General features: G+C 41.1%; 1 protein-coding gene across 1 annotated transcript in view; it reads right to left on the reverse strand.

Moving 5' to 3' along the window:
• The window catches only part of ECHDC1 (ethylmalonyl-CoA decarboxylase 1), a 28,126-nt gene extending 4,928 nt beyond the window's left edge, over positions 1–23,198 (reverse strand). The window contains exons 1-3 of the mRNA XM_063441169.1: positions 22,979–23,198; positions 14,233–14,379; positions 13,432–13,480 (exon numbers count right to left, since the gene is read on the reverse strand). Coding sequence (XP_063297239.1) covers positions 13,432–13,480; positions 14,233–14,379; positions 22,979–23,198 — 416 coding nt within the window. The remainder of the gene's footprint in view (positions 1–13,431; positions 13,481–14,232; positions 14,380–22,978) is intronic.
• Between the last annotated feature and the right edge of the window lie 216 nt (positions 23,199–23,414).

Raw genomic sequence — 23,414 nt, forward strand, 5'->3', positions numbered from 1 at the left:
CCATGTGTATGTGCAAGTGTTTGTGTATGCATCTGTTTCTGAGTGTGTGTGTGTCTGACAGTGTGTAGATCTGTGTTGACATTGTGCATCTATGCATGAGAGTCTGACAGTGGAAATCTGTGTGTCTAACAGACTGCAGGTATCTAACATTGTTTATCTGTGTGCACCTATGCCTGTCATTGTGTATGTGTATCCTGCAGTGTGTATTTATGTGTATCTGGAACCGTGTATGACAAGGTGTTTGTCTCTAGGTATGTGTGTGAGAGAATATGCAATATATATATATATATATATATATATATATATATATATATATATATATATATATATATATATATATATACACACACACACATATATACAAACACACACACACACTGGGACCTCGGTTTACAAACGCCTCAGTTAACAATTTTCCGTTTACAAATGAAAATCCATTGAAAATAATGCCTCGGTTTACAAATTTGTTTCGCAATACAAAGCAAGTTTCCCCAAAGCAAGTTTCCAGCTGCATGCTGGAGCCTGTGGGTAGCACGTGGCGTAGAATATGGCGGTGTTGGAGCGGCTTTTGCATTGAGTTTTGGAGCCATTCTGGAAATTGTTTGCAGTTATTTGGGACTTTTTACTGCATATCTCAAGCTGAGGAAAGGTAGGGAGCAGAGCTTTGTCGTTTGCATGCCTTTTATTGTGTGTTCTGCATTGTGGGTTGGTTTCCATGCCAGCTCATTTTGACCTTTTTCTGACCTCCAGAACGGATTAATTGGTTTTGAATGCATTCCTATGGGAAAACACATTTCGGATTACAAATTTTTCACAATAAGTAATGTCCCGGAGAACACATTAAATTCGTAAACCAAGGTCCCACTGTATGTATGTATGTATAAAAAAAAAATTGTATCTTGTAATACCTTTTTTATTGGACTAACAGAATTTTGGAATTACAAGCTTTCGGGAGAACCTTTCTCAAGTCTTGAGCATTTCTGAGCAAAGACGACACATAGAATTCAAAGTTGAGTTGTGATACAGGGGTTAAAGTAACCTGAGTGCAGATAAGACACAGGTTTGATGAAAAATAGACACCATTCTCCCAGAGGATCGTGAATATCTTGTGTGAAGATCACAGAGTGAGGGGGGAGAGAGAAAACATAAGCAAACAGTGCAGAAGATGATGATAGAAGGGCAGAGTAAAAAAATGAATGAATTAGATTAAGAATTCATGAATTCCCATCGACTATCACCATTCGACTATCATACTAATCTAGTGTTAAAGGCAGCTATCTTTATTGCTTTCCACGGCTTCCTCAGACCTAGGGAGTTCACAGTCATAAGACAGGCAGATACAATATCAAGCCGTAAGCGGTCTTATCTTAGAAAGGTCGACGACCACTATGTAATCTCTTCACCTTCCACAAAAACTAACCATACCAATCACTCCACTATCATTCCTCTCTTTCCTACAGAGAATGCCTGGTGTCCAGTCAAAGTACTTGACTTATTTCTCGTATATCACCACACACACTCACCAAACACTCCACTATTGCTACTCCATGGGCACGCACTCACCACAGCTAAATTCACTTCTCACATTAGGACGCTATTGTCAAAGTTGGGCTACAACCATGCTTCTTTCTCCGGTCACTCTTTTCGTATAGGAGCAGCCTCTTCCGCATCAAGCTCTAACACACCAGTCCACATCATCAAGAGACTGGGCCGCTGGAAATGCTCCATTTTACAATACTTACATACCACAACCAGAGAAGGAGCTTCGGCAAGCTTTCAGAAATCTTGCTTTGTAAACTTGCAATAAAGTGTGTTTACTTTGAATTCTCATTTTGCCCTCTTATTACAGGCCTACTCGTACGTTGGTTTCGGCACACCTCAACCAACTTTGCATCTTCTACAATCCATAACCTATTGAAATTCCGAGCACACATACATACATACACACACACATATATATATTAATTTATACATACATACACAAACATATACACACACTGCTCAAAAAAATAAAGTGAACACTTAATCACACTTCTGTGAAATCAAACTGTCTACTTAGGAAGCAACACTGAGTGACAATTTCACATGCTGTTGTGCAAATGGGATAGATAACAGGTGGAAATTATAGGCAATTAGCAAGACAAATATAAAAAACAAAAAGAATTCCCCTTTGCCCTAGATCAACAAAGTTGAATCTGTGGTTAGGGAAATGGGTCAGAGTAGGTGGTACCAGCTCCACCTAATGGGCATGAACCCTTAATTGTAGATAAAATGAGAAAAACGCACTGAATGCTGTGGTAGTGCCCCTTTAAGAGAGAGAGAGACTACCCAGCAAGCTGGTAAAATGACAAGTCGATATAGGTATGAGCCTAATCTATTTTAAGATTAGGAGTCCAGTGGATAGGGGCGAACTAGGGGAACAACAATAGGAAAAGACAGCAATAAATAATATGGAGCAAGAAAAAGTATCTCAAAATCAACAGTGTTACACTGAAACTTTATTAACTGCTTCTAGAGAGAGATACACTTGCTACTATATATCTACTTATACTTCTGTATCCTATAAATGATTAGAGAGTCTGTCCCTGGTGTGCAGAATGAATACTTTGTTCAGGGTGCTATTCACAGGGAAACATACGACAATCAACCTCTAGACAGTATGGTCCCTTAAAGATATAAATAGTGCCGTCTCTGAATGTATGAAAATGAGAGGCACAGTATTCAATAGGGAGAAAAAAAGCGTTTAGCCAGTACTGAATGCACAGTGGTAAAGAAAAAGGAAAAAATGTCTAATGACAAACACAGGTAGCGATGTTAACACAGTTTGATCGCTCAACTACTGTGATTCCCTTAAATTCTAATATAATCCCTTACAAAATATAAATATAAATCGTGCCATCTATACATATAGCAATAAGAGGCACAGTATTCAATAGGGGTAAGAAGAAACGTTTTACCAGTACTAATGCACAGTAATAAAGCAAAAAAGGAAAGATGTCTATTGACAAAACTCAGGCAGCGATAATGGTAAGATGTAACGAGAAAGGAATCTCTCTTTTGTAACACAGGTCGATCACTAAGCTGCTTAAGTTCCCTTTGCTTCTGCTAATAAACACCTTCGTGGGTGTTCTAACGCTAGATAATTAAATTAAATACTGTTCCTATCAGTAGTATCGGACTCCAAATCCATATCCAATGATCAATGAGAATAGTTTAGCAAAAATCAAACATGATGAAAAAGATGTGCAGAGAGGGGTTTCCCTTAGTGCATATTAGGTGGTGCACGTGAAGTGTCAAAGTGCCGTGAGTGGGAATACCCCCCGTCTTAACCCGACGCGCGTTTCGGAGTCTGAAAACTCCTTCGTCAGGGGTGGAAATTGCCGCCAGAACCCCCCGGTTTTTAAACATAAGGTGGCCAATCATGACGGAGATAATTTGTTCGTCATCAGTGACGTGGTATCTTGACGTGAGCGTCATGTGGGTGGAGACTCACAGATACCACGTCAGATGATTGGCACACGTCCCTCGCTCCATGGGGATGGTTTTAATGATACCGGTGCAAGAATGCATTGCCGGTTACATGGTTGATCAAATGAAGGCTTAATTCTTGCTGGTAAGCCATTCAAATATATGGCAATCAGCAAATACCCTTCAAAAGATTTTTTTATGTATACACAATACAATCACTGCATCCTAAGAGTATTCTATGGAAGGTGAAAGTCCTCTCGTATTCTTATACGTGATATATATGGAGAGATCACTGAAGGGTAGGAATAATAATTTAAAGGGGAAGATTTCCCTTAGTTAGTCAGTGAAAAGTCCATAACACACAAAAGAAGGAGGAAACCTCTTGTTATCTTATAAGTGACATCTAAGGAACAAATCACTGATGGGTAAAAAAAAAATAATTTAAAGGGGAAATCTCCCTTGATTCATCAGTAAAAAATCCATAGCACACAAGAGAAGGAGGAAACCATAATATAGGATGGTGTTGATAAAGTGGAGAGAGAGGCGAAAGGGGAGGAAATGGACGGTAAGTATGGGACAAATTTTTTTTATATATATATATAAATATAATGTCCTCCAAGTCAAATCATGATACAGTGATATATTAAAATTAATAATAGACAAAATCCCGTGAATTGATCAAAAAAAATACTTAGAAAATTATAATTAAGATAGATGAAGTAGGCTATTTACAAATGTACAAAATAGAAATGTATGTTGTCTGAAGAGACTTCTAAATAAAGGGGGAGTATGAAAAGCCCTCATTAAGACCTTTAGGAGACAGAGTTTTTAGGCGGTAGATCCAATAACATTCGCGTCTTCTTAGACGTTGGTCCCAGTTGCCTTTCCTCTGGTCCTGTTTAATTAATTCTATGCCTTGAAATTTGAGGGTATTTACGTCTCCATTATGGACTGTTTTCAGGTCCAAAGGGTACCCCAATAAATGCCTCAAGAGGGCATACCATAGGGCTCTCTTAACTGAACAGGAAGATCTACTAAGAGAAAAAGGAGTTGACCCCTCAATATCAAAAGATGGTGAACAAAAACAACTCAGGTGTATTGCCACCTTTGATGCCGGTTGGGACCAGGTCAGAACCATCATGAATCGCTTCTGGCCTCTCCTAAAACAGGATACACATCTCAGAGATGTCCTCCCTTCTTATGCCTCCTTGACAGCCAGAAGGGGTAATAATTTGAAAGATATTCTGGTGCACAGCCACTTTCAAATGAAAAAAACCCCCAGTCACTGGCTGTCACAAAAAATTAAAGGCACCTATAAATGTGGTAGGTGCAAAGCTTGCAGGTACATCAATACCAACTCCAAAAACTTTAGCAATAGCTCCAATACCGAAAATTTTACCTCACCCTCCTTTTTCAATTGCAATTCGAAGGGAGTGATATATCTCATTACCTGTCAATGCCATGTGATGTACGTGGGAAAAACCTTCAGACCATTTAAGAAACGCATTCTAGAACACATAAACTCAGTGAAAACAACTAGAAATATAGAAACATCTGTCTCCAGGCATGTGAAAACAGTCCATAATGGAGACGTAAATACCCTCAAATTTCAAAACATAGAATTAATTAAACAGGACCAGAGGAAAGGCAACTGGGACCAACGTCTAAGAAGACGCGAATGTTATTGGATCTACCGCCTAAAAACTCTGTCTCCTAAAGGTCTTAATGAGGGCTTTTCATACTCCCCCTTTATTTAGAAGTCTCTTCAGACAACATACATTTCTATTTTGTACATTTGTAAATAGCCTACTTCATCTATCTTAATTATAATTTTCTAAGTATTTTTTTTGATCAATTCACGGGATTTTGTCTATTATTAATTTTAATATATCACTGTATCATGATTTGACTTGGAGGACATTATATTTATATATATATATATATATAAAAAAAATTTGTCCCATACTTACCGTCCATTTCCTCCCCTTTCGCCTCTCTCTCCACTTTATCAACACCATCCTATATTATGGTTTCCTCCTTCTCTTGTGTGCTATGGATTTTTTACTGATGAATCAAGGGAGATTTCCCCTTTAAATTATTTTTTTTTTACCCATCAGTGATTTGTTCCTTAGATGTCACTTATAAGATAACGAGAGGTTTCCTCCTTCTTTTGCGTGTTATGGACTTTTCACTGACTAACTAAGGGAAATCTTCCCCTTTAAATTATTATTCCTACCCTTCAGTGATCTCTCCATATATATCACGTATAAGAATACGAGAGGACTTTTACCTTCCATAGAATACTCTTAGGATGCAGTGATTGTATTGTGTATACATAAAAAATCTTTTGAAGGGTATTTGCTGATTGCCATATATTTGAATGGCTTACCAGCAAGAATTAAGCCTTCATTTGATCAACCATGTAACCGGCAATGCATTCTTGCACCGGTATCATTAAAACCATCCCCATGGAGCGAGGGACGTGTGCCAATCATCTGACGTGGTATCTGTGAGTCTCCACCCACATGACGCTCACGTCAAGATACCACGTCACTGATGACGAACAAATTATCTCCGTCATGATTGGCCACCTTATGTTTAAAAACCGGGGGGTTCTGGCGGCAATTTCCACCCCTGACGAAGGAGTTTTCAGACTCCGAAACGCGCGTCGGGTTAAGACGGGGGGTATTCCCACTCACGGCACTTTGACACTTCACGTGCACCACCTAATATGCACTAAGGGAAACCCCTCTCTGCACATCTTTTTCATCATGTTTGATTTTTGCTAAACTATTCTCATTGATCATTGGATATGGATTTGGAGTCCGATACTACTGATAGGAACAGTATTTAGTTTAATTATCTAGCGTTAGAACACCCACGAAAGTGTTTATTAGCAGAAGCAAAGGGAACTTAAGCAGCTTAGTGATCGACCTGTGTTACAAAAGAGAGATTCCTTTCTCGTTACATCTTACCATTATCGCTGCCTGAGTTTTGTCAATAGACATCTTTCCTTTTTTGCTTTATTACTGTGCATTAGTACTGGTAAAACGTTTCTTCTTACCCCTATTGAATACTGTGCCTCTTATTGCTATATGTATAGATGGCACGATTTATATTTATATTTTGTAAGGGATTATATTAGAATTTAAGGGAATCACAGTAGTTGAGCGATCAAACTGTGTTAACATCGCTACCTGTGTTTGTCATTAGACATTTTTTCCTTTTTCTTTACCACTGTGCATTCAGTACTGGCTAAACGCTTTTTTTCTCCCTATTGAATACTGTGCCTCTCATTTTCATACATTCAGAGACGGCACTATTTATATCTTTAAGGGACCATACTGTCTAGAGGTTGATTGTCGTATGTTTCCCTGTGAATAGCACCCTGAACAAAGTATTCATTCTGCACACCAGGGACAGACTCTCTAATCATTTATAGGATACAGAAGTATAAGTAGATATATAGTAGCAAGTGTATCTCTCTAGAAGCAGTTAATAAAGTTTCAGTGTAACACTGTTGATTTTGAGATACTTTTTCTTGCTCCATATTATTTATTGCTGTCTTTTCCTATTGTTGTTCCCCTAGTTCGCCCCTATCCACTGGACTCCTAATCTTAAAATAGATTAGGTTCATACCTATATCGACTTGTCATTTTACCATCTTGCTGGGTAGTCTCTCTCTCTCTTAAAGGGGCACTACCACAGCATTCAGTGAATTAGCAAGACACCCCCAATAAAGGAGTGGTTCTGTAGGTGGTGACCACAGACCACTTCTCAGTTCCTATGCTTCCTTACTGATGTTTTGGTCACTTTTGAATGCTGGCGGTGCTTTCACTCTTGAGACGAAGTCTACAACCCACACAAGTGGCTCAGGTAGTGCAGCTCATCCAGGATGGCACATCAATGCGAGCTGTGGCAAGAAGGTTTGCTGTGTCTGTCAGCGTAGTGTCCAGAGCATGGAGGCACTACCAGGAGACAGGCCAGTACATCAGGAGATGTGGAGGAGGCCGTAGGAGGGCAACAACCCAGCAGCAGGACCGCTACCTCCGCCTTTGTGCAAGGAGGAACAGGAGGAGCACTGCCAGAGCCCTGCAAAATGACCTCCCGCAGGCCACAAATGTGCATGGAGTAAGGAGGTGAGCGGTCGGAGCGATCGCCTCCATGCTAGTGTGCCGCTCGATAAATCGGCGTAGAATGATACCGCCATATTTTCGAAACGGAGGGGGGACTTGTCCCGCAGTGCTGTGAGGACCGCTGCTTTGTCCTTCCCAGATTGAAAGGTAAGTATTAAGTCCCTGGCGGCTGAGGCTGGCGCTTTGTCGGATTTAGGGAGTCGGAAGAAATTGTCCAGTATGATGGCTTCCCCTGCCTCTGTGGTAGCAGGGTCGCCAGCATGCGCTTCAAAAAGTGTGGCATTTCTTGCGTAGAGATGTCGTCGGAGACCCCTCTGAGTTTGAGGTTGTTTCGTCTCCGTGAGTCTTCCAGGGCCGCAAGGCGGCGTTCTTGTAACCGGGTCTGCTGTTGCAGGTCCTGTACGGTTATGTGGAGTTCGGCAATTTGTTGGGTGGTGGTTTGGGAAGTCCCTTCCAGGGCCCCTATGCGGCCCGTCAGCCCCTGCAGGTCAGTGCGTACCGCCGTTATGTCTGCCAAGATGTTCCTTTGTAGGTCTGCCAGCAGTGCTTTGAGGACCTTTGTGGTCACAGGTGAGGAGTTAGACCCTGCTTTGGCGTGTTTCGGTGCTTGTGAGGGGGCCGTTGCAGGCATGGGCAGATACTCATCAGCATCGTCAGACAGAGAAGTTTGAGCAGCCACTGGAGAGCGCGGCCATTTTGGGCCCGCCGGCGCCATGCGCCTGCCTCCACATGTCCCCAATAGTAAGTCCGGGAGCGGGTTTATCAGTCGTTGGGCGCTTAGATTTGCGTCCCATGTTGTCCAGGCCGACCCGGAAAGCTCTTGCAGTCAGTTTTCGGAGGTAAGGGTGTCGGTTTTCAGGCATTTTGGCTTTTGTGAGCACGGAGCTACAGGCTTATGCAACCGTTCGCCTCTGTGGTCAGGCTCCGCCCCAATGGTAGGTGTATTTTAACAGTGAGAGACAGAATAACAGACAAACAAAAAAATCAAGAAAAACGCATGTGAAAAAAGTTATAAGTACTTTGACTTAGTACTTGGTGGCAAAACCCTAGTTGGCAATCACAGAGTTCCTACGTTTCTTGTAGTTGGCCACCAGTTTTGTCACACATCTCAGGAGGGATTTTGTTCCACTCCTCTTTGAAGATCCTTTTCCAAGGTTTCGAGGCTGACATTTGGCAACTCGAACCTTCAGCTCCCTCTACAGATTTTCTATGGGATTAAGGTCTAGAGACTGGCTAGGCCAATCCAGGACCTTAATGTGGTTCTTCTGTTGCCTTGGCTGTGTGTTTTGGGTCGTGGTCATGCTAGAATATCCATCCACGACCCATTTTCAATGCCTTGGCTGAGGGAAAGAGGTTCTCACCCAAGATTTGATGGTACATGGCACCGTCCATTGTCCCTTTGATGCTGTGATGTTGTCCTTTCCCCTTAGCAGAAAAACACCCCCAAAGCATAATGTTTTCACCTCTAGGTTTGACGGTGAGGATGGTGTTCTTGGGGTCATAGGCAGCATTCCTCCTCCTCCAAACACGGCAAGTTGAGGCCAAAGAGTTCGATTTTGGTGTCATCTGACCACAACACTTTCACCCAGTTCTCCTCTGAATCATTCAGATGTTCATTGGCAAACTTCAGACAGGCCTGTACATGTGCTTTTGTGAGCAGAGGGACCTTGAGGGCGTTGCAGGATTTCAGTCCTTCACGGCGTAGTAGGTTACTAATTGTTTTCTTGGTGACTATGGTCCCAGCTGCCTTGAGATCATTAAAGGATCACTATAGTTTCAGGAAAACAAACTTGTTTTCCTGACACTATAGCATCCTTAGGAACCCCCAACCCTCAGGGTCCCCCTCCCTTGGCGATGAAGGGGTTAAAACCCCTTCAGCGACTTACCTTAATCCAGCCCCGGCTCCATCGGTGCTGGTTACCTTTCCCCCCCCGCCGACGTCACCTCCCGAGTGGAGCGGAATGCGCATGTTCAGCAAGAGCCGCGCACGCATTCAAACAGTTCATAGGAAAGCATTTCTCAATGCTTTCCTATGGACGTTCTGCACGCTGGATGCGAATTTCGCATCCAGCGTCGCAGAAGCGCCTCTAGCGGCTGTCAGGGAAACAGCCACTAGAGGTTGCATTAACCCTACAATGTAAATATAGCAGCTTCTCTGAAACTGCTATGTTTACATCTGAAGGTTTAAAACCTGGGGGACCTGGCACCCAGACCACTTCATTGAGCTGAAGTGGTCTGGGTTACTATAGTGTCCCTTTAACAAGATCCTCCTGTGTAGTTCTGGGCTGATTCCTCACCGTTCTCATGATCATTGAAACTCCAAAAGTTGAGATCTTGCATGGAGCACCAGACCGAGGGAGACTGACAATTATTTTGTGTTTCTTCCATTTGCAAATAATCACACCAACTGTTGTCAGCTTTTCACCAAGCTGCTTGGCAATGGCCTTGTAACCCATTCCAGCCTCTGACATCCTTGGACAGCTCTTAGGTCTTAGCCATGGTGGATAGTTTGGAATCTGATTGATCTATTCTGTAAACAGGTGTCTTTTATACGGGTAACGAGCAGAGATTAGGAGCACTTCCTTTAAGAGAGTGCTCCTAATCTCAGCTCATTTTGTGCATAAAAGACACCTGGGAGCCATAAAGCTTTTGATTGATAGGGGATCAAATACTTATTTCACTCATTGACATGCAAATCAATGTATAACTTTTTTGACATGCATTTTTCTGGATTTTTGTTATTCTGTCTCTCACTGTTAAAATACACCTACCATTAAAATATTAATATTATAGACTGATCATTTCTTTGTCAGTGGATAAACGTTCAAAATTAGCAAGGGATCAAATACGTTTTTCCCTCACTGTACACATACACCTATTCACATATACACATATATAAAAAGGTTACTGATTGCACAAGGTTTGATTTCGTGTTGGTAATTGGTAAGGCATTTGATTAGCAAGGTACTTGCTATTGATTGTTGGTTAATTAGCTATTGTTTGCAGATAAGCAGAGGCCTACCCAGGTGTTAAACATTCCTAGTAGGTGGTGCTTTTAGGAGTTATATAAGGGTTGTGGTAATTAGCTTGGCTAATATAGCTTGGTTGCTGCTTCTAAGTGTGTGATTGGAGATATTCTAGAGATAAACTGGAGGTAATCTGAGGTATACAGGAGGACAAAAACAAACAGTTAAGATTTGATTAATTTAAATTATTCACCTCATTAAAATGTTCAGTGTAATAGTGGTTATGCATTTGTTTCACGTTCCACTTTATGGAGATTTGGGTGCTGTCTAATCTGTAGACAGTTCTCTATATTGCGGCAGGAGATTGTATTTTTGAAGTCTGGGATTTGTAGATTATCTGGTAAACAAACTGAGGCTGGAATTGCTGCAAAGCTACTGCCGCAGAGACGTACTAGGAATGGCAGATAGATTACCGCAGTATCTGGTAGACTTAGAGTTGTGGATAAAAGGCATATTGCACAGTCTGTTGCTCTACATAATTCATAGTCAGCACTTTTAGAGTGTAGTGGTGTTGTGGAGACAGGCTCAGGCACCGAGGGTAGTGGTGTTGTGGAGACAGGCTTGGAGACTATGGTGAGGCCTAATAGAAAGCAGTTGTTGTTGGGGGATTCTATCATAAGAGGTGTGAAGCTGGACAATAGTGGTCTTGTGAGATGTCTTCCCGGACCTACTGCTCACAGAGACGGGAGACGTATTTGTAATATTATTAAGCAGGCAAAGCAGGAAGGGGAATTCGATGTACTTGTCCATCTAGGGACAAATGACTTGGTTTGCAATGAGGTTTCAGAGTAAATTACGTTTTTTGTGTTTTTGCCAATGATATACAGCAGGTTGCTTCCACACTGTCATTCTCCGAAGTTCTGCCTGTGCATAACACTCAGAATGACAGGCGGATGCGTATTAGGGACTTTAACTTGTAGCTTAGTGAATGGTTTTGGGAGCAAGGATTTGGCTTCATTTCTCATGGTAGCTCTGTTTGGAGTGGAAATAAGCTGTACAAAAAAGATGGTTTGCATCTTTCTCAAAAGGGAACAAATGTTCTCAGTGAGCAGTTCAGAGGTTTTGCAAGGATGTTTTTCAACTAGGAGGGGGGTGGGGGAGGGGGTGGGGTAAAAGGGTAATAAAACATCAATCCCATTGCCCCCCAAAACAAGGACAGAAGGCGTCTGTAGAAAATGTGTTTAAAAAATTATAAGCTTAGAGTCATGTCTACAAATGCTCGCAGTTTAGGGAATAAGATACATGAACTTGTGGCAATAATGGCAACTGAGAATGTAGATTTAGTGGCTGTTACTGAGACATGGTATAATGAGAAAAATGACTGGGACATAGCAATACCAGGGTACTCTTTATATAGAAAAGGCAGAGAAGGCAAGAAAGGGGAGATGTAGCCCTGTATGTGAAGGATATCATAAAATCTAGCCTAATAGAAGTTAGTGAGGCGGACATAGAGTCCATTTGGGTTACGTTACAATTTGGTAATCACACAGTAACTCGTGTAGGTGTGATTTATAGGCCCCCAGGACAAATAGAAGAGTTAGATAATCTACTAGTTGAGGAAATAGCTAAAATTACAAAAGAGGGGAAAGTTATCATCATGAGTGACTTTAATCTTCCTGATGTGAACTTTAACCCCTTAAGGACCAAACTTCTGGAATAAAAGGGAATCATGACATGTCACACATGTCATGTGTCCTTAAGGGGTTAAAACCACAATAGCTGCTTGTGCCAGGAGCACAAATATTCTAAACTTAGTACTGGGATTCTCTCTAAAACAAGTCATTGAGGAGCAAACTCGTAAAGAGGCCATACTAGATTTAGTTTTAATAAATAGAGATTTGGTATCAGATATTACTGTAGGTGAAAGTTTAGGATCCAGTGATCATCAGTCAGTGTGGTGTATTATATAAACAGTGACTGAGTCACATCACACAAAAAAGGAAGGTTTTAGACTTTAGAAAAACAGACTTTTCTAAAATTAGAATATTTGTAAAGGAGTCATTATCAGACTGGAGCAATTTAAATGGAGTCCAAGAGAAATTGGATTATTTAAAAATTGCACTGCTGAAGGCAACAGAAAATTGCATTAGGCTTGTCAGTAAAAGCAAAAAATTCAAGAAACTCTGCAGATGTGGCCATAATAGTAAAAAACCAAAAAAGTTAGCATTTAGTAATTATAAAAAACCCAGAGTGAGGAAAATAGACAAATCTATAAGATTAACACACAGAGTACAGCAGGAATTCAGCGCTAATCAACACACAATATATGCAGAATGGGCAGCAACCCAAGCGAATGAAACCCCTCAAGTCCTTCAATGGATCAAATACAACACAAAAAAGTTGGAGTAGGGCTGCGCCAATACGAATAAAATAGTCTTAGAAAGGCTAGGAGGTCTCACTAGAGTAGCAGCAGAAAATCAGGGAAACTTGATAAGACGTATTCTCTTCAATGGGAGTGGAAACGTCTCAGGGTGTTAGTTTGTATATATGAAACAGAGAAGTGTCAGAAAGCAACCAATAGTGAGTATTACTTGTCAGTAAAATAATGTTGATGGCACATCATTGTCTTTTGTCAACCAGATAATATAGTCCCTTTCTTTGTCTTATGGTATCCTTGGATTGCTTTGAAATTTAAATGAAACTCCAACATAGTCTTGATCAGTATTTCTTAAAGAATATATCTTTATGAAATACTGAAAGTGACAAGTCCGCTTTAAAGGCCAACATTGCACATTTCCTCAGATTCTAGAAATCAAACTATTTGCTTATTTGGTGTAATAAAGAATAGTGAACAGTCGTACCTCTGCATTCTTGTCAGCGTGTTCTGCATTAACATACACATCATGATTCCTTCCTGATAACAAAACAAACCGAGCTAATCAAAAAAACATTCAACTATATGTACGATATCTAAAGAGGTGTACATGCACACATTGAAATACCTTACTAGCCAGCGTGGATAATTTTCAGGTAGTGCAAAGTAGAAATATACACTTTACTATTATTTGGGGTTTTTTAAGGACAATTGTACAAATGCAATGTGTACAAATACCATACAAAGCTAAAGTTAAACACTTCAATAACTTGTTTAGGTTAGGAATGAGAACACTTCACATATTGAATTTCCTTGAATAGTTACTACACTACAGTGATCACCATATCCTGCTCCAGACAATATTACGGAAAGCAAAATGTACTTGTTAATTTTTCGGTTGACCCAATATGGGAGGGCATTAATCCTCTTGTTATAGTGAATTCACATCTAAAAATCAGACGATTTCGTACTGTCCAGTGCTCGCATGCTGTAGGCCTCCCCCATACAATTTCCAACAAGATCTACATACTAAAATGTAGATATCGATTTAGCTTGCAAGTTGCATATTAGAAGAGATGAATCGTGACAAATCTTTTTTAGTAAGTGTAATGAGGTCTTCAACCAGTCCACATAATGTAAACATTACAGCATACTGGAAATTCGGGTAGGTAAACACTTTTTCTTTCACCTTTATGTTTCTATGCTTCTAATGATTTTTTACATGGTTTTCAGTTGAAAATAATTGGTGCATTAGGTGGTATAGTGATGAGATTCCAGTTTATCTCACTTGCCTGTGGGCTGGAAATTGCTTTGACAGCGTTCAAATCAGAACCAGTACAGAAGTTATTCCCTGCGCCGTACACAATGAGTCCTTTCCCATCCTGCCAACTTTCCAGTTCACTTATTCGTTCTTCTAACTGTATCATCATTGTTCCTGCGATACAATAACACATCTGTATTCAAGACAAAGCAGTGGATTGCAGAAATGGAAGAGGAACTCAATGTCACATTCTCAAGAAAAGCAAAATAAATAAGTTTTTTTTTTTGTTAATTTGGAACATACATTTTTATTGTAATCTGTTGGCCAAAATTTTTAATTAAGGCTACAGTAAAGCTTATGTAAGTATGTTGTAACAAATAAATATTTGCTTTATGTAGGTTGCTCTTTATTATATTAAGATTTTATTGACACTGTGGCTATTGACACAGCAAAGAAATATGAGAGAAAATTATATGAAACTTAAAGGGACGCTATCGTCAACAAAGCAACTTTAGCTTATTGAAGCAGTTTTGGTGTATAAATCATTTCCCTGCAGTGTCACTGCTCAATTCTCTTCCATTTAGGAGTTAAATCACGTTGTTTATGCACCTTAGTCACACCTCTCTGCATGTGACTTGCACAGCCTTCCTAAACACTTCCTGTAAAGAGTCAGTTAATGTTTATATATCTGTAGCGGACTGTGTGTTACTACTCCGTATTTTTTGTTGGCTGTCCCTACCCCTAATTGTTAAAGCGGCACTGTCATGCCGAATCCCATTTTTTTTTTTTAAACCCCCCTCCCGCCTCCACTACATCCAATTGACCCCCTAGTCACCCCCAAATGCCCCTAAGCCCCCCACATTACCTATTTTTTATTCTTTATTTTCTGCCCCGATCTTTATTCAGGGCGCCGCCATCTTTGTGTGGGTAGGTGAAGTCCCTGTGGGACACAGACTGTGAGATTCCCGCACATGCCCAGTGAAACACCTGGACATGCGAACGGGAATTTCATCTATTCATTCATTAGACAGACGAATGAATGAATAGAAAAAAATCAGATGAACAAACTAACACTGAGTATCAGTGTTCGTTTGTTCGTTCAGTTTATTACAAGGAGGGCCTTGCCCCGCCCTGCAATTAGGCTTCGAACACACTGATTGGTTGGTTTAAGCCAATCAGAGTGCTCTGTGTCATTTTACACAGCGTGGGAAAATTCAAAAGAACTTTCCCACGCTGTGTAAAATGACATAGATCACTGTGATTGGATGGTTTTCAAGCCATCCAATCACAGTGCTCTGTGTCATTTTACAAGCGTGGGAAAGTTCTTTGAAATATACCCCACCCACCGCTAAGGGGTGGGGGCCAGGGGGGGGAGGACAGTAGGTCCCCTTATTGACATTATTTTATTAGGGCCCCGACCCACCGCTCAGGAGTGGGGCCGGGGGGGGAGGACAATAGGTCCCCCCCTTATTGTTTTATTAGGGCCCCCACCCACCGCGCAGGGGTGGGGGCCAGGGGGGAGGACAGTAGGTCCCCCCCTTATTGTTTTATTAGGGCCCCCACCCACCGCGCAGGGGTGGGGGACAGGGGGGAGGACAGTAGGTCACCCCCCTTATTGTTTTATTAGGGCCCCCACCCACCGCGCAGGGGTGGGGGCCAGGGGGGGGAGGACAGTAGGTCCCCCCCTTATTGTTTTATTAGGGCCCCCACCCACAGTAGGTCCCCCCCATCTTTAACCCCCGCGCCGGGGGGGGGGTTTATTAGTTTTTTTTATTTTTTATTTTTACAGTGAGCAGCCACAGGCTGCTCACTGCTTACTAGACATGCCCCTACTCGCGGTATAGCGAGTAGGGGCATATTATTTACTAATACTAAGTAATCTTTACTTAGTATTAGTACATTTGTCTGAAAGACCAATTTAGGTCTTTCAGCCTTTCAGTAGATAGCTCCCTAATACCGTGGGAATTAGGGAGTTATCTACTAAGCGGCTGCAAGATGCAGCCGCGGCAATGAATATGATCGGAGTTTCATTCATTAGAATGAAATTCCGATACGATCAAAGTACCGAATTGCATCCTAACACCAATGGAGAAACAGTGCTCATTCTGTTAGGATGCAATTCGGCAGTTTTGCCGGCGTTCTGTCTAAGTGACAGGACGTTCGGCAATACTGACAGGAAGCATTGTGGGAACAGGGAGTAAAGCTAGGGATCATGGGAAAATTGCTCTGACCAGCGGAAATGAAGCACACTTTGCTCCTCCGCTGGTCTGAGCTGGTCAAGCGGATAAATCCTCCATAAGACAAAGAGTCCCTACTTTGTCTTATGATTTTAAAGAAAACTAAAGAAGACAGCAAGAAAAGAATAACAGATCCTGAGAGAGGGGGAGAAGAGGAAGAGATTGAGGAAAGGTAAGTTCGGCATGACAGTGCCGCTTTAAAGTATTTTATTCCATCCTCCACGGTTCAGTACACTGGGAAAAGAACCAGGTACCCTCTGTTGTGTCATTCGTCTGGTTGTTCGGTAAGAATTTACTTTGAACCATCGGAAGTTGTGCCATTCGACAAACGAACAAACTACCGAACAACCAGGCCACCCCAGAGAGGAGCGTGGCACTAATTGACCTTCCCCATCGTTATTCATATACCTCAATTGACAATTACCCGAACACACTATGTATTCCCTGGGTGGCCGCCGCTTGGCATACAAACACGTGGCGGTGGCCATCTTGCCATACAAACGCACCAGTTGTGTTTGGTCGTCGAGTGTCTGGAACCCAAATCGGACACTCAATCATGCGAACACCGCAGAGACCTCCATACTTCCACCCGTTCGTAGGAAAACATACGAACCGCGCGGCATTCGGTAAAAAGAGTCACACGAACGAGGGGAATCATCCGAACCCAGGCCAAACCCATTATATTGAATGATTTCGTGATTTTTATCACACGAACGGAGACCGACCGCAAGGCCAAAACACATGGAACTATTTTCGGCTAACACCTCATGTGCGGTCGGTAAAACAAAGACCTCCAAGAAAGTCACGAACGCCTGAACCGATCTGGGGGATTTTTGAGTATGTTGCTCACCCAGATCAGGGCTATCAGGGGATATGTAATTTATGGGTGTAAGTTATAGGTTTGGGGTACATCCAGGAATTGGGTAAAAATGTATGTTTCAAATGTACAAATGTTAGTTATGTTATCTCCCAGGCTAAGGGGAGGGAATGTGTGGGCTGTACCCAGCTAGGGATTGGATAATGCCGAATTTTCTGTGGGTGTCTCCCTTGCATGGGAGAATTGCATAAAAGCTGAGTATGTGGCATTAAAATTGAGTTCTGCTCCTGATACTGAGTGTCATCCAGTTATTGGGAAAGGTGATGGGATATTCGTGGATTATTTTATTTACTGCTGATACTGTTCTTCCTATGATAACCTATTTGATCCTGAGTAACTATTGGAATACCAGCAGAGCAAGTCTATGTTAAATTAGCGCTCCGCTACAATGTCCTTCTTTGCAAATTCTATTTAATTTAAAATGTATTATCTCCTGTACTGTTGATAGCTTGCTAGTCCCCACAGAAGCCTCCTGTGTATGATTAAAGTTCACTTTAGAGAGCAGGCAATAAGAACTTTTAAAGTAAGTTATATCTGATTGAAAGTTAAACCATTTTTTTCACGCATGGTGTGTGAGTCACAGCCATGGCAGGTGTGGCTATTGCTGCATAGACAAACAAAAGGGATTTAACTCCTAAATCACAGAATTAAGCAGTGAGACTGCAGGATCATGATCGATATATTAAAGCTGCTTCATTAAGCTAAAGTTGTTGTGGTAACTATAGTGTCCCTTTAAACACAAAAACTGCATAGAAACACTGTAATCAATCACAACAGAGTATATTCCATAAACTGTGAGTCTTCAACCAACGCCTTTTTCTTTGCTGCTCCCTCAGACCAGTTTAGTACAGATACAGTGTTCACTCAGTTGTATCTGTTTTGCCTACTATCTTTGTGTGTGTGTGTGTGTGTGTGTGTGTGCTCCCCTGTATAGTCAGCCCTCTGAACTACCACAAATCTGGTTTTGCCTCCCCCTGCAAATTAAGAACAGAGACAGGAAATAGTTATAATATATATAGATATATACACACATACATACACACTGTGGTATACCTTCCCCTTTCCTCCCCGAATCAGCTGATTCAGCGGCTGATGGCACTTGCACTTTTTTCAACAGTGATTCTAGTGTTTCTGGATTACATAATCCTGTACACTAATTTTTCCTTAAATTATTCTGACTTTAGGTTGGACTTTGGCCAAGGACTTGTCTGCCCTGTTTTTACTACAGGTTTCAACTATACTGCTACCCTTTGCTAGGCTTGCTGTTTTTGCCTGACTGTCAGTGCTTTCTGGCCTGTCTGTAGTAGTATATTTGTCTGGTACTAATTATCTTAGGGTGAGGAACCTTCTGGGCCTTCCTTCCCTTTGACTGGTGATTGGTCCTCTGGTTACAGCTAGCTAGAAACAGGTTAGAAGTCCAAAAAAGGCCTGTAATTTTAATTGAAAAGTTTCAGGATAAGCTTTTAAACACTGGCATCAGCAACAAAATGATATGTGCTTCTTGAATCCACTCAGTTTGGTGACATTCCATATGATTTTGAAGTGGCAAAAGGATGGGTCCAACGGTTGGTCTGCCTTTTGGGTACTGCCAACACAGCCATGTCTGGACAATACAATACTGCTGAACATAGAATTAAAGCTGATTAACATGGCAGTCAATGAGCTGGGTGCGGCCGCTAAGGGCTTGTTGTTAGTTAAGTTCTTTGTGAAGATCTGGGTACTTACAACATTTTCACTGCTTTAAAATAGGCAGAAAGTTCCATGAGACAGGTGTTTTCATCCAAGGTTTCTGGAGCTACCAGAAGAGCTATACGCGGTCTATCCAGCCGTGGTGTCTGTGGCTCATATCGAGGGAACTGAGGCTCCTTCCACGCACAAAGACCTGCCCCGAACTTATGAATGAACTTGGGTCTCACATGGATCATGCAGAGCTGTACCCAGGAGATGATTTTACGGTGAATATGCTAATTCCACGTTCTTCCCATATAGGAATAGGAGACAGACTAGCCCGGTTTTCTTATGTTTGGGATGATAACTTCTTATGTCTGTGTTTTTACAAACTGTTTAGGGGTATAGTTTGGAACTAATCTCTATTCCTGCACACGTATATCCTCCGTGTGACCTGATGAAGTCCACCAATCATCGGTATTTCCAATGAAATTCTCGAATGAGTGTCAAAAAAATGCCATACAAGTCCCTTGGTAGATGCCGGAAGTTGTAAGCAACCTTTTCCTCTTCCCATAGAAAGGCATCAGTGTGCATGCTGTTATCAAATACTTTTGAATGCCTTTGTCCAGTATCAACATTTCAAAATATAGGGTATAATTGTCTTAAATCTGCTACTACAAGCAGATTGGATTTGGGACGCATATATGGTTTCCATTGCAGAGGATTACTGAGACTTCCTACAATTCCTTTGGCAAGGGAAGGAATTGAGATTTACAGGTCTACCATTCGTTCTATCGTCAACTCTTTGGTATTTCACTTAAGTTATGAAACCAGTGTTGTCCTTCCTCCACACTTGAGATGTTTGTTCAACAATCTACTTAAACGACATATTCATTCTCTCTCAATTTCATGTTCACGCTTCTTGGACCATTCATTTTCTCCAAAATCTTAATTTCCTCGTGAATGTGGAAAAGCCCAGAAGTTGTTACTGGCTTTCCGGGTTAATTTTTTATTTGCCAGGGAACATAATCACTGCAATCAAGACAGAAATCAAACGCCTCCTGAGATGCTTGGAATTTTCTTTTAAACACATTACTCACGTTATTGGCCTCCTCGCAGCCAAGCGATCTTTCCAAGTCCTCTAAATTATCGGGCGTTTCAGCGACTAAAAGCAGTATACCCAAGATCAAGTCATTCTTATGAAACCTGTATTTCTCTAGATATAGAATCCAGGAAGAACGGATATGGTGGCTCTCTCACATGAATGCATGACAGGACAAGCAATCTTTTGATCCACCCCTAATCTGGCTATATAGAGTCCGATTCAAACTTACATGGTTGTGGTACCGTTTCCACTGGTGGCAGAATGTCCATCAAAGAGTCTTACCTACACATTAATTGTCCGGAATTACTAGCAGTGTCAGCCGCGAATTATATAAACTATTTAGGTGGAACAAAATCTAAGTTCCTGGAAGTTATGGCTCAAGACTTTTGGCATTATTGTAGTCACCACAACATCTCCTTTTTAGTGGAGCACATTCCAGAGCAGACTGGAATTCTTGTTATCTTCGAGATTGGCAACTTCATCAGTCAATATTTGAGAAATTATCATCTGTGGGGGTCTCTTGACAGAGACCATTTTGCTTCACAACTGAACACTCATCTCCCTTGTTTCTTTAGTTGGAGACCCAGTGGCTCTAGCACACGTTTTTACAGGATTGGTCTTCGACACGGAATTATGCTTTCCCTCTGTTCAATCTCATATTTAGAGTCCTGGCTCACCTCTGTCTTCTCAAAGGTACCGTAGTTCTGATCACTCCTTTTTGGAAATCTCAACCTTGGTTCCCACAACTACTGGAAATGTCAATAGAGTTTCCTCGACTGCCACCGGGCATGCCCTCTCTTCTGGTAGATCTGGACAGGAAGTAACACAACTTAATCAATCAGGGCCTTCATCTGTTGGCTTGGCTGATTTTTCCTGAACCTGGGAAATTAATGGTGTTCCACAACCAAGTCTCCATCTCCTTGGAGACACTTGGACACCAGGAACCAGAGAATCCTATCAGGCAGTGAACATGGTCTAACTGGTGCATTGGACTGTCGCTGGATCCAATATTGGCTCCTCTGAATGCTGTCTACATTTCCTCACGAATATATTTAAGGCTAGTAGACTATCAAACTCAATAGATCAGCTATTTCTGCGGCCCATCAGGGCATTGATGGTTCTTCAATTGGACGCCATACTTTTATTTGCCGACTTCTCAAAGAAATTAATTTTTCCCGACCTTCGAACCGCGATAGTCCATTTTGTGGTGTCAAGATATTACCATATTTCTTTACTTCTAGTTTGAATGAACTTAATTGATATTCGTTTGGTTGACTATTTTTATTCTGGATTGAATGCTGTTGTTGGATTTTGTTTCCAGTGATCTGTTGTCCTGGTCTGTTTTTTTTGCAAAAACAGAGGAGTTGGTTAAAGACACATATGTTGTGGAAGTCAAACCTGGTTTCTTGTTTCCCTTATATCGATGATTTATTTTTTATTTGGAATGGTTCTGAAAACTCTTTGAAGTGTTTTTTTAGACCTTTTTAACTTAAATGAAAGAGGCATTATGCTAACCTCCGAATATAGTCAAAAAACAGATACATTTTTTAGACCTTTATTTTAAGAAGGTCCACACCAATACCGTTATTAATCAATTAAGTTGCTACTATGGCTCCTGGCTCAACAGTATTCCAAAGAGCCAGTTTCTAAATCTTAGGAGGAACTGTTCTCTCATGGATGATCTTAATCAGCAAGCGGAAATTTAAACAAAAAAATAAGTTTGAGATGTAAAAAAAAACTACCCTGGGGAAACCGTGAACCACACCGTAGTTAAAGTAATAGAGGTTTGAGCATTACATAATATTTTGTTCAGGTTATGTATAAAGTTTTATATCGTGTTACTCACTTAATCATATAGGCTTAATAGAAAGTCCTAAGGAACCATAACAAGTCTTTATTTGGATTGAGAAAATCAGTCAATCATTTTTTCAGAGGTAGCAGATCCATGGCTTCTAACACTATCAGATGAATTTAAAGGATCACTACAGGAACCTAGACCACTTCATCTCATTGAAGAGGTCTGGGTACTGTGTCCTTGTTCTACTTAGTCCTGCAATGTAAATCATTACAGTTTTAGAGAATGTCTAATAATTACATTGCAGGACTAAGACTGTCTCTAGTGGCATTCAGTCAGGAAGCCAATAGAGGCACTTCCTGGTGGGTAACCGAATTTTGGTCACCTGACGCTGGGTGCTCTCAAGCTCTGCAGGAGGACCTTCAGTGTCAGTAAAATCCCTATAGCAATGCATTGAAACAATGCTTTCTTATGGGGAGGGCCTCATGTGTTTGCAGCACTTGCAGTGCACGCACATTAGCCCTTCTTCAGATGACGCCAGAGGAGGTGGAGTGCCGGCCCAGCGCGGAGAGACATCTATGAGCCAGAGGAGAGATGGAGTGGGTACAGGAGGGCTCTATAGTGTAAGGAATATAAATTTGTATTCCTTACACTATAGAATCCCTTTAAAGCTCAGCTTATAAAGTTTATTGAAAAAATATATATACATATTTAACCATATTAATCATGGCATATTTTGTTTAATGTAGAGAAATGAAAACCCTCACTCTTAATTCATTACATGGATTTTGGTCAAAATGACACCGGACCTACGTATTACATAATATATCAAAATGTCACTCTGAACCAGATCAATTGTATGCACTTACTGACAAACTACAGAAGCTAAGTGATTGGTTCTGCAACCCCTGAATTCTGATTTATTTGTTCAGAGATCTATAAATGAAAAAAGGTAATCTCAGAGTCACTAATTATATATATCCCCACACCCTGTTCTCTCACCAGCTTTGTTTGGTGAAATGTTTTTATGTATATCATTTTAAAATACTTGAAAACTAGACATACATATTCATATTGACAAAAAAGCATACCTGTGAACGCATTCATTCGACTTGGATTATTTATACAGAGTTCTGCAATACCATTTTCACCTTTACGGAGGTCTACATAGCCCCCTGAGAATTGTGCAAGTTTCTCCTTAATTTTTGTCTCATCAAAACCATGGCTGCTGTTATAAAGGGATAAGCACCTTTGGTGGAGCCATCTAGCTTTTGCTCTGGTAAATGAGCACCTCCAAATGGAAGCTGCCATCTCTGCAAATTAAGAAATCAAACATAATAAAAATACAATATAATTAAGGAAATTGTGATAAGTAAAAATGTGTGGTTACATTAAATGTGCTCCGAGAAGGTCTATAATAGCAGTTACCCATATTTAAGTAATGGACACATACATTGAAGTGTCTGTTTATGCAGACTCCACATTGATGTCACTGCAGACTTTATTAATTAAAAATGTATATACGCC

This window comes from Pelobates fuscus, chromosome 2 (genome assembly GCF_036172605.1).
Source record: "Pelobates fuscus isolate aPelFus1 chromosome 2, aPelFus1.pri, whole genome shotgun sequence".
NCBI lineage: Eukaryota > Metazoa > Chordata > Amphibia > Anura > Pelobatidae > Pelobates > Pelobates fuscus.